This window comes from Peromyscus eremicus, chromosome 3, assembly GCF_949786415.1.
Source record: "Peromyscus eremicus chromosome 3, PerEre_H2_v1, whole genome shotgun sequence".
Taxonomy (NCBI): domain Eukaryota; kingdom Metazoa; phylum Chordata; class Mammalia; order Rodentia; family Cricetidae; genus Peromyscus; species Peromyscus eremicus.
Genome location: NC_081418.1, coordinates 58,330,304 through 58,348,079, shown reverse-complemented (window position 1 = coordinate 58,348,079; position 17,776 = coordinate 58,330,304). Strand labels below are relative to the sequence as shown.

The 17,776-nt window shown below is 47.8% G+C and overlaps 1 protein-coding gene and 1 non-coding gene across 2 annotated transcripts; one reads left to right on the top strand and one right to left on the bottom strand.

Annotated features, from left to right (window-relative positions):
- The first annotated feature begins 6,632 nt into the window (after positions 1-6,632).
- On the top strand, positions 6,633-7,594 carry LOC131906283 (glyceraldehyde-3-phosphate dehydrogenase-like). The gene has a single exon (XM_059257039.1). It carries the CDS (start codon positions 6,633-6,635, stop codon positions 7,020-7,022), a length of 390 nt encoding a protein of 129 aa, XP_059113022.1. The 3' UTR covers positions 7,023-7,594.
- A 458-nt stretch (positions 7,595-8,052) lies between these two features.
- LOC131907527 (U6 spliceosomal RNA) lies at positions 8,053-8,156 on the bottom strand. Its single transcript, XR_009378434.1, has one exon. It is a non-coding gene; the product is annotated as a U6 spliceosomal RNA (small nuclear RNA).
- Between the last annotated feature and the right edge of the window lie 9,620 nt (positions 8,157-17,776).

Sequence of the window (17,776 nt, the reverse complement as noted above, 5' to 3'; positions counted from 1 at the left end):
ACATCAAGTACCTGAGCCCGGCGAGGAGATGAGCTCTATCATCCCAGCAACTGGAAGGCAAAGGCAGGAGGGTCACTGCAATTCAAAGCCAGCCTGCTCCATACAGGTCCAGTAAGCCAGGGTTTTTCATCATGAGACCCTGGAAAAACACAACTGGAAAGTAACTATAATTGTTTTAAAGTTCTTCTCATGTGTGTGTGCTTGTGTGCGTTAGTGTGCACTGTGTGTAGCAGTCCTCAGAAGTCAGAAGAGAGTGTTGGGTCCCCTGGAACTGGAGTTGAGGCACCTGTGAGCCTCCACACTGGTTCTGGGAATCAAACTAGGTCCTGTACAAGAGCAGCAAGAGCTTCTAACTGCCAAGGAAGCCACTCTCTCCACCCAGCTATGATTCAAACAAACAAACAAGCAAACTTGTACATCACTGAAGGTCTCAGTGCCACAGAGGCCCCATTCCATGCTCCCTGGTTGGTAAAGGTTAAAATCTAAAATGCAGCATAGCGCTTCTAACCGTTCGCATCTCACCCTAGAAAAACAGCCACTGGATCCCCCCAGAACTCCATGTCACAGCCACTGCAAACAATATCCACCTTCCCCTTGTCCCCAGTCCACCTGGTACATTCCTACCTCCCCTTGGGTCTTGGCTCAAAGAGCCATCCAGCCTCCCCTGGTCTCTGCAAGTGGAACTGACACCAGCCTCTCTCCCAGACTCCTGTGTAGATTCCATCTGTCACCTTATCCAACCCTTTCCTACCTTGTAGATGTCTATGGAAGTTGACCATTTAAAAACAAGGCAAGAGACGTAGAAAACAAGGCCTTTTCTCTTTGACAGCTGTAAGACAGAGTTCCTAATTTGGGTGTAATTCATAAAGTTTCCTACAATGTACACATGAATGTTTAAAAATATTAAAAGACCATTTAGACATTAATATATACTCTCAAATAATTTCTATGTTATTTTTAAAATGCAGGGGTATCAGGTGTGGTGGCTCACATCTATTAATCCCAGCATTTGGGAAGCTGAGGCAGAAGGATCACTTTGAGTTCAAGGCCAGCTGGGCTACATAATGAACTTTCCAAGCCAGTCTGGGCTACCGAGTGAGGCCCCGTTTTAAACAAGGGGGCAGGGCTGGGGGAGCCACTGGAGAAATGGCTTAGTGGTTGGGAGCACTTGGTCCTGCAGAGGGCCTGAGTTTAACTCCCAGAATGCTCATGGTAGTCACATCCATCCATAACTCCAGGTCTGGGAGATCTGACACGCCTTTCTGACCTCCACGAGTACAAAGCATGCACATAGTACACATACATACATGCATGCAAAACATTCATAAATCTAAAAAAACTTTTTAAATAATAAATGCAGATATTGTGAACCATATGACCCAAACATATTGCTGATAAGTGCATCTTGAAACTCTAAATAATACTTAATAAACATGCTTTCAAATACAAAGCTAAGACAAAAAATAAAGGGTAAAGACTATATGCCCCAAATGAAGACAACTGCATGCCCAGTTACAATCGTAGAAGTCCCTGTTGTACCTCCCTGGGGTTGGTTGGGTCTGGAGAAGAGCACAGCCGTAAGTCCAAGGCAAGACTGGACTCCACAAAAACCTTGTAAGCCATGTCATCAGTACACACGAGGTTCAAAAACACATCCTGGCACCGTACCACCATGTGACGGTGGGTCCTCTGGGAAACGAGTGTAAGACAGTCTGAAGTACAAGAAGTTTACCTCTGGAAGATCAAAGGGGGAGGAAGCAGGGCTTCATAGGCTATACATCTCAGGCCACAAGGCCACTGGAGCATCTGCAAAAGGACAGTCGAGGAGTCAGGTTTGGAAATCAGGGACAAGGCAGGAGGCAGACCTAGCAGTTTCAGCCAGCCCAGCAAGGTGAGCTAGAGGAAGGAGTCCTATGCTGCACAGAAATGAGCAGGCCCTGAGCCCCAGCTGCTCAGTCCCTGTCAAGCAGAACATGAAAACCAAGGCATTTCCCAAAGGTGTTCACAGGCAGAGCTGGATGGCAAGCTCTTAAACTGAGATCCAAACTGTAAGCAACATGGCTGCCACAGATGACAAAAGCTTGTCCATCTCAAGCTAGGCTCTGGCCATGGTAAGAGCAATGTCCTTCTGGAGAATTCAAAACCAGAACTTGTAGCCAGGCAATGATGGTGCACACATTTAATCCCAGCACTAGGGAGGCAGAGGCAGGCAGATCTCTGTGAGTTCAAGGCCAGCATGGTCTGTAAAGTGAGTTCCAGGACAGCCAGGGCTACATAGGAAAACTGTGTCTAAAAAAACAAACAAACAAACATAAAACAGAGCTTGTATCTGCTAGTACCATACCTAGCAGGTTAGGGGTTCAAATTTACCTTATTTGAGGGGTTGATAAACGGACATAAAAAGCGGACAGAGAACAACGATAGAACTGAAATTTCCAGGTGAAGCAGACAACAGGAGGAACCACCCCAGAATACAGACCTCAAGCCCTGCTCAATATAAACACACAATCACACATTACAAAACCAGAAACAATCTAGCCAAGAGGTGGCTAGAAAAACCCTGTCTCAAAAAAATTAAAACAAAACAATCTACCATTAGTAAGAAACACTAACAGCACGGTTAAGTATCCCAGAACTCAAATTCATATAAAGATACTCCTAAAGCCAGATGTGGTGACTCACACCTTTAATGCCAGCACTTGGGAGGCAGAGGCAGGTGGATCTTTGTGAATTCAAGGCCAGCCTGGGCTACAGAGTGAGATCCAGGACAGTCAGAGCTACATAGTAAGACCCTGTCTCAAAAAAAAAAAGATATTCCTAAAGATAATATAACTTGTTTAGAGTGTATAAACCTAACAGCACAGAAGCAGAAAGTAGAAAATGCATAGTCAATAGAAACCACCAAACCTTAATCATCAGTCTTACACGCAACTGTGAACCCTACAAGCTCCAGTAACCATCCGCCTGGTAAGACATGTCCACTGGCGCAATGGTGGCTTGAGTGTCATGGAGTAACTGACCCTCTCTGGTTGGATTTAAGGCCCACTCCACAGGATGGACCCCATGCCTGGCACTGTTACCAGGGTCAAAAACCTTCGGCTAGACAGGTCATAGGCTCTAGGGGAGAGCCTGCCACTTCTCTCTCTCCCTCCCTCCCTCCCTCCCTCCCTCCCCCCCCCTCTCTCTCTCTCTCTCTCTCTCTCTCTCTCTCTCTCTCTCTCTCTCTCTCTCCCCCCCAAAGGGACATAGTATTAAACTGACTCCTAATGACTTCCTGTTAGACCCATAGATTAGTGCATCTCTCAAACCTCATCAGAAAAGCTTTTTTTTTTTTTTTTTTAAGAGTGTATGGCAATTAACACAGACCCACATTTGGGCAAGGTGCAGAGAATAAGGAACTACAAAGTGACGGCCCTAAATGCTAGTGGGAACAGGGGTGGGGTGGAAGGGTTCTAAGAGCCAAAGGTGGTAGTGACTACAAAAGAACCCCGCAGGGCAGCTGCACAGAGGAACTTCCAGCAGGTAGGAAACCCCAGCACACAGGGAGGAGGTGGGCACAAAGCTACCCCTTGCTGAGTTGCTGCTATTGGTAATAGAGAGTTGCCGGGATTAGGAGAGTAGTTTTCTTTAAGGGTGTGGTCCCAGATAGGTTAAACACACTACAGTGGATGGACACACACCCAAAATGATATAGACAGTGCTAACTGGTCTGGATTTCTTTAACTGAGGACAAACAGTTGGGTGGGCATGGAATTGGGGATGGATTTGAGAGGATTTGGGGGGTGAATATGATCAAAATACAATGTGAAATTCTCAGTTACGTGTGTGTGTGTGTGTGTGTGTGTGTGTGTGTGTGTGTGTGTGTAAATAAAATCATCAAACCTTAAGAAAGCCAATATACTATGAAGAACAATGTACCATTTTTTTAAAGGTATTTCTAGACAGGCATGATAGCCCACACCTTTTTTAAAAGATTTATATATGGGTGTTCTATCTGCATGTATGACTTTATACCAGAATAGGACATCAGATCCCACTATAGATGGCTGTGAGCCAGCTGCCATGTGGTTGCAGGGAATTGAACTCAGGACCTCTGGAAGAGCATCTAGTGCCCTTAACTGCTGAGCCATCACCCCAACCCCTTAGCCCATACTTTTTTTTTGTTTGTTTTGTTTTTGTTTTTCGAGACAGGGTTTCTCTGTGTAGCTTTGCGCCTTTCCTGGAACTCGCTTTGGAGACCAGGCTGGCCTCGAACTCACAGAGATCCGCCTGGCTCTGCCTCCCGAGTGCTGGGATTAAAGGCGTGCGCCACCACCGCCCGGCCTTAGCCCATACTTTTAATCCTAGCAATTAGGAGGCAGGGGCAGGTAGATCTCTGAATTTGAGGCCAGCCTGGTCTACATATGGAGTTTCAGGCCAGTCAGAACTACATAGTGAGAACCTGTTGCAAAAACAAACAAACAAACAAACAAATAAATATGGTATTTCTAAAAGTAAAAGTATGGTGTCTTAGGGTTTCTATGCTGTGATGAAGCACCATGACCAAAAAGCAAGTTGAGGAGGAAAGGGTTTACTGGCTGACACTTCCACATTCTAGTCCATTACTGAAGGAAGCCAGGACAGGAACCCAAACAGGGAAGGAACCTGGAGGCAGGAGCTGATGCAGAGCCCATGGAGTGGTGCTGCTTACTGGCTTGTTCAGCCTGCTTCCTTATAGAACCTAGGACCACATGCCCAAGGATGGCACCACCCACAATGGGCTGGGCCTTCACCCAGCAATCGTTAATTAAGAAAATGCCCTACAGCTGGATCTTATGGAGGCATCTCAAATAAGGTTCCCTCCCTTCAGATGACTTAAGCTTGTGTCAAGATGACATAAACTAGCCAGGATGTATCATCACAGAACTTGAAAAAACTTAATGGACTGATTAAACAACAGAACCACCAATAGTTGAAAAAGAAATTGTGGTCATTCATCAATATTAGGGAAGGACTCATTCTGAAGCCCTCACCCCATAGCATTTGTAAATAACCTATACACATCCTCCCAGCCAGCTTAAATCACATCAATACTACTAGTAACATCTAATACAATATAAATGCTATACAGATAGTTGGTATACTATATTACTTAGTGGAAATGTGACTACTTTTAAAGAATATTTTATGTCTAAACCCACAAATACTGGGATCTAACTGTAGTTACATCAAAGATAGATGAAGAACCTACAATGAAGAATAGAGAAAATGGAAATGGAAATATGTTGTGTTAAATGCATAAACTAGAGGACTGGAGAGATAGCTCAGTGGTTAAGTGTAGTTGACTCTCCTTTGGGCCACCAACTCACAAATAATGACCCAGAGACTTATTATTAATTATGAAAGCTCGGCCTTAGCTTAAGCTTGTTTTTTAAGTAGCTCTTATAACTTAAATTAACCCATTTCTATTCATCTATGTTCTGTCACATACCACCCATCTTGCTTCTTTTGTGTCTCCTGGCGACCCATACCTAGATTCATCTCCTATTACTTTCTCTCTCTGCCTGGAGATAAAGTACACCTCCTGCCTAGCTATTGGCTGTTCAGCTCTTTATTACACCAATCATAGCAATACCCCTTCACACTGTGTACAGATATCCCACAGCAGTTAAGGGCGCTTAGTACTCTAGCAGAGGTCCTGGGTTCTGTTCCCAGTATGCACATCAGGGAACTCCTAACTGCCCAGCTGTTCCTAGTTCCAGGGAATCTGATGCTCTCTTCTGGCCTTTGCCAGCACGTGCATGCACACGAAGACCATAAACTCGCACAGGCACAACATACCCATAAATAAATAAATATTTAATAAAACAAAGCAAAATTAAAATAATAGACAACAATAAAATCTAAGATGGAGATGATTTAAATGAAAGCATTCTATGGTCCCTGTGATTTCACAAAGGTCAGAGATGTTGAGAGTAGTGGTCCCCTATAACCTCAGCACCACGAAGGCAGCGGCAAGAACATCAGGAATTTAAGGCCATTCTCTGTACATAGTAAATTTAAGACTAGCCTGAGCTACATGAGCTTCTAGCTCAAAAAAAGCCTTTTAATCAAATTAAAGTTTTAAAAAGAAAAAGACAGATACCAATTTCATTTTTTTTTTTGGGGGGGTGACAGAGTCCATGTAACATGGGCTAGCTTGGAACTCACTATGTAGACCAATCTGGGCTCAAACTCACAAAGATCTACCTGCCTCTGTCTGTACTGAGTGCTGGAATTATTGGGCATGTGCTACCACACCCAGGGAAGCAGGTTTTAGACGTTCTAAGTCAACCATACAATTTAAAATGTTCATTCACACCACTAAAAGAACAGTAGGATGGCTCCTAGCAGAGGTAAAAAAATAGGAAGAAAATCTGCTTCACTGAGCATGGTTGTGTATGCATTTAATCCCAATACTCAGGGACAGGGGCAGAAGAAGCTGTTGAGTTCCAGGCAGCCTGGGGTACAGAGTGAGACCCTATCTTTAAAAAAAAGAAAGGAAGGGAGGGAGGGACGGACGGAGGGACAGAGGGAGGGAGGGAGGGAGGGAGAGGCTCCTCCAGAGAAAGCCATATCTTCTCATGCAGTGCCAGCCTTGTCCCTGAGACTTGATGGTGAAGCTTGAAGTGAACGGATTTGGTCGTATTGGGCACCTGGTTACTAGGGCTACCTTCAACTCTGGCAAAGCAGATACTGTTGCCATCAATGACTCTTTCATTGACCTCAACTACAGGGTCTACATGTTCCAGTATGACTATACCCATGGCAAGTTCAAAGGCACAGTCAAGGCTGAGAACAGGAAACTTGTCATCAACGGGAAGGCCATCTCCATCTTCCAGGAGCGAGATCCCGCCAACATCAAATGGGGTGAGGCTGGTGCCGAGTATGTTGTGGAGTCTACTGATGTCTTCACCACCATGCAGAAGGCTGGGGCCCACTTGAAGAGTGGGGTCAAAGGGTCATCATCTCTGCCCCTTCTGCTGATGCCCCCACGTCTGTGATGGGTGTGGGACTGTGAGAAGTATGACAACTCACTCAAGATTGTCAGTAATGTCCTGCACCACCAACAGCTTAGCCAACTCCTGCCCCAGCCAAGGTCATCCATGCCATCGCTGCCTCCCAGAAGACTGTAGATGGCCCCTCTGGGAAGCTGTGATGTGATGGCCATAGGATTGCCCAAAACATCATCCCTGTATCCACTGGTGATGCCAAGGCTGTGGGCAGGTCATCCCAGGGCTGAACGGGAAGCTCACTGGCTTGGCCTTCTGTATTACACCCCTAACATGTCCATCTTTAATCTGACATGCTACCTGGAGAAAGTTCCAAGTATAATGACAGCAAGATGGTGGTGAAGCAGGCATGGGAGGGCCCACTAAAGGGCAACCTGGCCTACACTGAGGACCGGGTTGTCTCCTGCAACTTTAATAAGGATGCCCACTCCTCCACCTTTGATGCTGGGATTGACATTGTTCTCAATGACAACTCTATAAAGCTCATTTCCTGGTATGGTACTGGTATGATAACGAATCATACAGCAACAGGGTGGTGGATTTCATGGCCTACATGGCCTCCAAGGAGTAAGAAGCCCTGGACCACTCACCCCAGCAAGGACAGAGCAAGAGAGGCCCAAGGCTGCTGAGGAGTCCCTGTCTCAACTGAGTACCTCCTCTCACAGTTTCCATCATGGACCCCCCAGAAGGAGAGGAGCTTAGGGAACCCTACTCTCTTGAATACCATCAATAAAGCTCACTGCACACACACACACACACACACACACACACACACACACACACACACACACAAAGGAAGGAAGAAAACCTGTTTAATCTAAGAAAAAGGAGAAAGTAACCCCAAAATAATAGGGAAGAGTGAGCAAGATGACTTAGCAGATGACGGCACTTGCCCCCAAGCCTGATGACGGACTGAGTCTGATCCTTGGGACCCACAGAACGGAAGGAGAAAACCAACTCACACCAGCTGCCCTCTCATCTCACACGCGCCTCCTCACACACAAAATAAACAGGTGAATGAATGGAAGTTGAAAATTTAAGACAAATTTTTGTGCCATTCTTGCTCAGAGGACATGCTAATCTCTGCACCATTCCAATTTTAGTATATGTGCTGCTACAGAGCACTAATGTTAAAGCCTTGGTGGGTTGGTTTGTTTTTATTTTTGGACAAGGTTTCACTGTTATGTCCCTGTAACAAGCTATAGAAACCTGGCTGGCATGGAACTCAGAGATCCACCTGCCTCATCCTCCTGAGTTCTGGGACTAAAGGTATATGCCACCATGCCTAACTTAAAAATGGTTTTTGTTTTTTAACTAATTTTTATTTCTTTTTCTGTACATGTCTGTATGTGTTTATGCCATACATATGCGGGTACCCAAAGAAGCCTAATGAAGGTGCCAGATTCTCTGGAGCTGGAGTCACGGGTGGTTGTGAGCTTCCTGACGTGGGTGCCGGGAACCGAACTTGTGTCCTCTGGAAAAGCAGCAGATGCTCTTCATCGCTGAGCAGTCTTTCCAGCCCTTTAAAACCCTTTTTTTTTTTTTTTTTATGATAGAGGAAAATCCAAACCTTCACTATGAAGCAGAAAAGCTCTTTGGACGAAGAACAAATTGTGCTTTCAAGTTTCAGGAGCATGAACCCACTGGGGCAGAAACATTAAAGTGTCTTCCTTTCTGTGGTGACTGCCCTGTCCCTGCATTTGTGTCAAACCTTCCTTTCTCACTGGTTATTCGGTACCATAATGACACCTTGCTAAAATGCCAAAAGATTTTGTCACTTGCTCTCATCAGGAAAAGTATCGTGCTTCTCTGAGTCAGATTGTATTTAGGGTTCAGTGTGAAACATTCAGCAAAGAACTGGCTGGCTCAGCCGCTGGTGAACCCAGCAGAATGCTCTTCCCACCTTCCCTCCTAGCCTCCTTGCTCTTCCTTTATTTCCTTTGCTCAGACTTTGGCCTAGACTTAATTTTGAGACAGGGTCTCACTAGCCCTGACCAGCCTGTAACTCAGAGATCTGCCTGCCTCTGCCTCCTAAAGAGATGGATTAAAGGCATATGCAGCCACACCCAGCTCATGGCCTAGACTTTCACAAAGCATTCTTCTGGCTTTAGGAGTTTACACAGAGCTGGTCCTAGTGGCCCATACCTTTAATCCCACACCTGAGAGGCAGAGGAGGGTGGATCTCTGTGAGCTAGAGGCTAGCCTGGACAGCAGGGCTATAGAGAGACCCTGTCCCATAGATAGATGATGGATGACTGATAGATGATAGATAGATAAGATAAATGATAGATAGATAGATAGATAGATAGATAGATAGATAGATAGAGGAAAAAAGATAAGTGTTTACATAGGAATTAGGAGCAGAGGATACACACCTTGTCATCAGCTTGACTCCATTATTGCCTGTGAGTACCTGATTGTGGTATCCAGGGGTCATCCTGAGCCCCTAAGGTGTTGAGAATCAGTCCTAGAGAGGTAGATGGAAATCCCTGCATCTCTGTGGTGTAGGCATCTCACCCTACGGCACGAAGCCCAGAGTGCAGCCTGAGACTAGCCCCTTCATCCATGATGCTGTTTTGTAGGAGGGTGAGGAAGCTGCTGGAACTCTTATGTAGCTCATGTACTACCTTGGCTCAAGGGGAGCTGGGAAGGGCTAGAAGCTACCCTGCACTAAAACATGTTTCTGTGTCTTAAGCGTACCCACTCCTGAAGGAGATTAATAAAGATCACATGACCTGTGTTAGGCTCCACATCTGCTCTGTATGTGTGATGGGGACAGCAGAGATTGGCCAGTCCTGGACAGACAGTGATCATGCCCCTGAAGCTCTGTCCCATCTCTTGGGAACACATGAAATTAAAAAGTGGGGTACCTTCAAAGTTAATCAATGGACGAGGAGGAAAGACATTAACCAACATACACCAACAACAAGCCAGGGCGCGAACACTACCAGACAAAGCAGACTTTGATACCAGAGGCACTACCTACTGGGATATAAAAGCCACAGTATCAAAGGGAAAATAAGTTTAATGTACCTAACATGGCCTCAAAAATACATAAAGCAAAAAAAAAAAATTACAAAACTATAAGAAAAAATTCAAAATGAGATATGTTCACATACTTTTCTCAGTAATTGGTCAATTAATAAGGCTATAAGAAATTTGAAAGGTAGTCAGGTGGTTGTGGAGCACCTCCTTAATCCCAACATTGGGAGGCAGAGACAGGAGCATCTCTTTGAGTTCAAGGCCAGCCTGGTCTACCAAGTTCCAGGACAGTCAAGGCTGAAAAACAAACAAACAAACAAACAAACACACAAACAAACAAAAAAACCTGAAAGGCGTGGTTAGTTTTTATCCAGAGCTTTCTTTTTTCAGTCATTTACAAAAATCGAGAGCTGGGTGTGGTGGTGCACACCTGTAATCCCAGCACTAGGGAGGTGGAAACAGAAGGATCAGGAGTTCAGGGTCATTCTTATCTACAAAGCAAGTTCCAGGGCAACCTACTTAAGACCCAGTCTCAGAAAAAGTATCATCACTGTTGCAAAGCAAAACATAGCACATTTCAAATAACCTACTTTGTTCAGACTGCTCTTAAAAAAAAAAAAATCACCATACACCAAAATAAAAAGTAAATAATAAAATGATACATAATTTGTGTGAGGGGTACTGAGAATTTGACCTGGAACGTTTTACATGCTAGGCAAATATTTTACCACCCAGCTATAATCATAACCCTATAAAATGTTTTTGTAACCAGGCATATTGGCGAGTTCCTTGAACTCTCCTGAGCTCAAGGCCTGCATGGTCTACATATTGAGTTCCAGGGCAGACAGAGATACATAGTAGGGCCTGTCTCAAAAAAAATTAAACCAAACAAAAACTTTGTAAAGAGAATAGCCATTTATTGAAGAAAACATAAAATATTTAATAGTATTTTGGGGAAGCAATCATCCCTTCCATCAAAGTACTAACCAGGCCTGACCTGGTTTAGCTTCTGAGATCAGACCAGTTCAGGGCAGTCTGGACACACATCAGAGCAATCTTTTCTATGGAAAGTTCATAACAAAATTTCATCTGATTACAGAACATGTAACATTGATGTTTAAATATACAGTTGGTAATCCTGAAGGGGGAAATATAGAGCACATACCATTACAGAAACAAACACACCAGTGTAAGAAACAAAATGCTGAGAAACAGAGAAAACTACATGCTTGGAAGATGTGAAAGGGAATACAGTCCAAGGTCCCAGTGGACCCGAGGCCTCAGCCAGCACAGCCCTGTACAGCTATCACTTGGTCCCCAGGATGAGTGGTTTCAGAACCCCCACGAGTACCAAAACCCACGGATGCTCAGGCTCTTATCTAAAATGACAGTGTACATATACAGAACTTACGTGTGCCTTCTCATACACCTTATGTCATCACTAGTTTAGTTATATCTAATACATGCAAATGATAAGCAAATACTTGCTATATGGTATTGTTTGGGGAATAATGGCAAAGAAAAAAATTATGTAGAGATATGATTTTCTAGACAGTTTTTCACATTTGTTTATTTTTGGTGGTGGGGTGTCATGAGGCATGTGTGGAGGTCAGAGGACAACTTGTGGGAGTTGGTTCTCTCTCCCACCATATGGGTCCCAGGGATCAAACTAGTCATCGGGCTTGAGGGCAAATGCCTTTACCCACTGAGCCATCTTCCTAGCCCCTGATACAACTTTTTAAAAAAGGTCCTCTGCAAGAACAGCAAGTGCTCTTAACTGCTGAGCCCGCCTCCAGTCCATCCGAAGGCGTTTATGAAAGGCGGAGCTGGATGGATGTGGTGCTGTGATGGTGAAACACACCTCTAACCTCGGCCCTCAGGAGGCAGAGGCAGGAAGATGTGCGTGTGACGCCAGGGAGTGGGCGACACAGCAAGACTGTCTTGGTCTGCTCTTTACTGCAATGGTAAACACCATGACCAAAAGTAACTTGGGAACAAAACGGTTTATTTGGTTTACACCACATAACAGCACCTCAAGAAGGGAAGTCAGGGCAGGAACTCAAGGTAGGAACCTGGAGGTGAGAACTGAAACACAGAACTGCGGCTTCCGGGCTTGCTCGCCCCTCATGGATTGCTCAGTCTGCCTTCGTATGCAACCCAGGACCACCTGCCCAGAAATGGCATCACCCACAATTGGCTGGACCCTCTTATATCAATCATCTATCCAAAAAAATGCCCACAGCCTTATCTACAGGCCAATCTGTTAGCAGCAGTTCTCAACCTATGGGTCATGACCCCCTGGGGGGGGTGTCAAACAATGCTTTCACAGAGGTGGCCTAAGACCATCAGAAAACAGGTATTTACATTACAATTTATAACAACAGCAAAAACACAGTTATGAAGCAGCAAGGAAAATAATTTTATGGTTGGGGGGGTCACCACAACATGGGGTACTGTATTAAATGGTCGCAGCGTTAGGAAGGCTGAGAACCACTGTGATTGACGTGCTTTTTCTGAACTGGGGTCCCCTCTTCCTAAATGACTGAAACTTGTATCAAGTTGACAAGAAACTAACCAGCACAAAGACCCTGTCCCGATACTCTATAACTTTAGGCAACTACTTAAAGTTAAGTGTAACTAATAAGCAGACGGTGAAAAGCAAAAAGTAACTTTAGAATGAGAAAGCTGTGTGGTGCTAGCTCACGGCTGTAATCCAGCACTCGGAAGCTGAGGCAAGAACACAGCTGCTGATTGCGAGCTGGGATGCACTGAGTTCCAGATCAGCCTGTTACAGAGGAAGACTCTGCCTCAAAAAACAACAAAGTAAATGCTAATATAGTTAACCTATAAAAGGCAGGGGAGAGAGGGAAAGATCTTTGAACATCTGTAAGAGGGAGAAAATAACTTACAAGATGATAGATTCAAGTGGAATCGTCTTAGTATTCTTACAGCCAAGCAGAGTAAATTGTGGCTATGGTTTATTGAGTATTTCAAAACCGTGAGCAGAGGGCTGGGAGTGCTTGCCTAGCATGCCAGAGGCCTTAGCCAAGAGGATATTGGGTAGTCCCAACACTAAGAAATGGTAAAGGTTTGAACTAATGAATAAGCCAGTTGTCCTGATCTATGTTGTACAGACAAACTGAAATGTTCAAATGCCATCCTGTACTTCACCAAGCCTCATGACCTAGGAACTCACAGATAAAAGGGAAAGCCAACTCTACAGGTGCTTGGGGCATATGCAAGCCCACGCCCATCCCCACCCACCCACCCCCACATACACACAAATAAGTAAGTAAATAAATAAATGTAAACTAAAAAACTAAGGGCTGGGGATGTAACTCAGCGGTTGAGCAGTGCTCTAGCATGCACAAAGCCCTGGATCTCAGTACTGCATTAAATAAATAAGTAAATGCAACTGTGCAGTAGTTACATTAAGTGTTTGGTGGGCAATAGGATTAATAACCAGGATGTATTTCTTATAAAACACTATAAACCAATGAGAGAATGACCAACCAACAGAATAGGCAAAGGATACAAAGAGAACTTTACGGGGTAGAAAACTGCTAGTGTTATAAATATAAAAAGACAATTTCTTTAATGAGGGCAACATAAATATAAATGATAACAAGGAGTTGCATTTCTCATTCAACTTTTGGATAAAATTTCCAAGTGACTTATCAGTAAACGTTGGCCAGGACATGAAAACAGGAAGTCATGCATTGTTAGGCGGTAGGGTAAGTGGGCACCATCTCTGGTAAGCAGTTTGAAGTCTGGGAGAGTTTAAGGTACCCTGGTCACCCACTAGTCCTTATCTGGTGAACAGCACAATGAGCCACGTGTGCCTGCGATGTGTATGTGGCATCCTGGCAGCAGATTTGTTTTCATTCCCCCTCAAAGGCTAATGAAATACTATATAGTGGTTAAAATGAATAGACCAACTAGACTTGTTCACACATGCTGTATCTCAAAATAACAATAATCCACCATGAAAACAAAAAGCTGCAACAGGATGTGCGCTGAATAAATACCATTTATGTAAAATTTCAAGACTATCGAGCCCAGTAGTGTGCACTGTGTGGATGCACACATGATAGGCAATTCTTAGACATACTGGGGGGGCGGGGGGGTAGATTGAGATGACCCTGGCCTGGTCTCCATTTTTAGCGAGAGCTGTAGATTGCCCGGTTGCCTTCTAAGACCTCTTCCAACCCACACATCCCCAAGATTCCATGAAGTGAAAAAATTATTCCGCCTTTTCCTCTCGGTTCCAGTTGGGGTTCATCCCTAACTGTAACCAGGGCACCTGCTCAGACTTTTTTTTCTCTTTTCATTCCGTTCCCAGATCTTTCCAGCCTCGGCATTCAATAAACACGCGTTTCAGTGAACCTGTCCAGCAAAGAGGGTCATCTCTCGTGGTTGCAAAGAGCACTGTGTCCACGGGGGCGAAACAGCAACTTGGGGTCAGCAAGCCGCTCCCCGCTCGGCCTCAGTTTCCTCCTAAGCAAGCCCGTCTAGCCCCTTCCAGCCCGTGCCCTCAAGGATTCCAGAAATTCTGTCCTTTCTGGCCGAAAACAACACTGAGGCTTTTCACAAAGCACTCCCACCCCCACCCCTCGCTCCCCTTAGATCCACAGCCCGCGTCCCTGGAACCCGGGCTGCACCGCGCTGGTCACATGAACTCCGGCTTTCTCTGGTGTGACGGCTCTCTCCGATCCCTTTGTGAGCGCAGGTTTTGAAAGCCAACGACCGGGTTCTGGGTTTGAGACGCGCAGGCGGCCGCGGGCGGAAGGCTGTCGGAGCCCATCGGCCCGCCTCCAGAGCCAGCGCGCCGCACGGGTCGCGCGCCCCGGATTCCGCTCCGCCGCCGCCGCCGCCGCCGCCGCCCGCCGCGGCCTGGCCCGAGGGCGCCGGGCCGCCAGGACGCCAGGTGAGCCGCGAGGGCCGGGGAGCCGCGACGGGCTCAGGGCGTGTCCGGCGCCGCGGCGGCCCGCGCCTCACTGTTCGCTCCTACCGGCTGTAGATGGAGCTGTCTGGGTTCCGGCCGCCTCCGACGAGCCTCCGAGCGCTCCTCTTGAAACGCCTGAGAGGGACATGCCTCCCAGGATGCAGTTTGTAGCAACATGGCAGCTGCGGTGCAGCTCCCCTGCTGAAGAGGCGCCGGGACGGCCGCGCAGCTCGCAGCCGGGGCCCGGGCCGCAGCCGGGGTCGCAGCGTCGGCCGCTCGGGGCGGGCGAGCGCGCCGGGGGCGGCCGCGGAGCGCTGGGGCCCAGCTTGCCGCCGGGGCGCAGCCAGCACAGCCGCGCTCCGACGCCGCCGCCGCCGCCCGCGCCCGCCCGCCGCGCGCAGCCCCCAGCAGGCCGGGGCCCGACGGCCGCGCAGCCCCGGCGGGCGAGGCCAGGCCGCGCCGCACTGCCAGCCCGCCCACGGCTCCGGGCCTGCGTGGGACTGCGCGCGGCGGCGGCGGGGACTGCGCGGCGCGGGCCGGGCGGCGCAGGGCCATGGCCGAGGCGGCCCCGGCTCCGGGGAGGGCAGCCCGCGCGCGCACGGACGCGCGGCCTCGGGGCTCGGGGGACTGCCTGCGTGCTGCGGGCTCAGCGGCCCGGCCTGGGGTCTCGGTAAGGGCCGGGCGCGGCGACGTTAGCGGGGAGGGGGCGCCCTGGCGGGCTCGCGCGCCCCCTGGGGGGGAGGCCGGCCGGGGCGGGCGGGAGCGGCGGCCGTCCGTGCGAGGCTGCGCGGCCGCACGGCGCCCGGACACGCGGCCCGAGGTGGGGCGCGGGCGGCGCGCTCGCTCCCTCGCTGCGGAGCCGGCGCTGCGTCCGTCGGGGTGGCCGGCGGCACGTTTTCCGCAGAGCTCGGCCCCGCGGAGTGGCTCCCGGCCTGGGCGCGGCGCTGACGCGGCTCTCCCATTTCGCAGAGCGGAGACACTGAGGCACGGACACCCGGCGGCGACCTGCCCTGCCTGCCCCAAGGTCACGTAGAGAGTCGGCCCGGGCTGGGTGCCCGTAGCCCCACTGAGGCCTGCCCGGCGTGCTGCGGACCTGGACGGGGAGGGGGCGGCGCTGGCGGCGGCTTCACCGGGGTGGGCGGCCTGGGCTGGCCGAGCACTGGCTGCGGCCCGTCGGGGGAGGAGGGGAAGGCCGGGCAGCGCCCAGCCCAGCCGGCGTCTCTGGTGTGGGGAGCCCTGTGACCCACAACCTCTGCATCGGGAGGACCCCGAGTCAAACTTGGGGTACGGATGGATGGGGTCTGGCGAGTGAGCACCCAAGAGGTTGACGTACCTCTTCAGAGGGCCATTCAATAATTAAACGCCCTCCCACTCAACGTGCTCTCTGAGACACCCTGGCTGTGCTAGGCAGGTTTGCTGCATGGGAGTCCGTGCCTTTGAGCCTGTGTACGGAAGAGATGGGATAGATGGCTTTCTAAAAAGCCTCGCAGTTCTTAAAATAACAATAACAAAACTCCTGGGAAATAAAATGATGGTTTTTTTAAACATGCCTACCTCCGGGCTTAGGTCTCCAGAACCCTTTCATGATATGGCATGTAATTCTGGGTGAACCATCCTGGGTCATGTAAGAAAATGGCACATCTTTTTGTAGGAAGTCAGATGTGTTTTGTTATGCATTTTTCTAGTACGTTGGCTTGGATCCTGGGGCCCCCATCCTCTGATCATACGAGGAGGGAGAAAGAGACAGGTAGAATCTATGAAATGTGGCGCAGAGGGGTTCTAGCCTTCCTCTCTGCTAGCAGTTTGAGAATTTGAGCTTATTCGTTTTAGATCTTTGCTTAAGGGTAAGATCAAGCCACAGGTTTACTGGAACTGATGACATTGTATCAGGACTTAAGTAGTAGATGGGGAAAGGGACACATCTTGTAACCCTTCACCCCTTTCCAGTACTCTAAATCCCTAAATGGAGAAAACAAAAATTACTATTTTCCTTTGAGCTCTGATTCAACTGGCTAATAAAGATGTCTTGCCCTGCTAGCTTTATTTACTATAGCCTTTTTTCTTGTTTGAGTTAAAACCCTGTGTTATCGGGGAGCTAACCTGCCCTCCAGGTATTTTTTCCTTCTTCCTACTAATTGTAGGCAAATACCCCACAGGTAGACAGTCTTAATGTACCTATTGTGTTGGCTCTGTTGTGCCTTTACCCCGTGAGCGGGGCTTCCATCTAAGGGAGCTGTCTAGTCTTGCTACCAACAGTGAAGGGTAGAGAGTTAAGGGGTCTTTGAACTCGGTGTTTGCAGAATTATGCATCTGTGTGTATTTTGAGGAGAACTCATCCCTTGCGATGGGCTTTCTAAGGGCTCTTAACACCACCATCATCGGGGATGTCTTTAAGGGACAGGACCTTCTATTCCAACATGATTGCCTGTGGTAAGCCTCCCATAGGTCTGTTAAATCACCAAGCCTCTGACTTGTTTCACACCTATCAGCTTCCTCTGTCTATAATTGAGGCCTAGAGGTCACCTATAGACTCTGAAGCCTGCAATCTGTGTGACCTGAGGCAAGGTACATGCGGCCTCTCCTGTTTCCAGTGTTTTCATAGGCTAAAGGTGGATAGTCCTAGTAGTGCCTATTTCATCAGGTTTTGTGAGGCGCACGTGAGATGGTCCTTTAAAATGCTTTGACACAGTTTATGTCACATAATAAATCCTAAATATTTACTCGGCTAATGAGCTCCCATATAACAGAGCTATGGATCATGCTTTCTCAAAGATCTTTGCTGGACAAGGTCTCAAAGTCTTCAGTCCTTGGCTTAAAA

Coding starts and splice junctions, on each gene's coding strand:
- LOC131906283 (XM_059257039.1), top strand. CDS start 6,633: ATGGTGAAGCTTGAAGTGAACGGATTTGGTCGTATTGGGCACCTGGTT.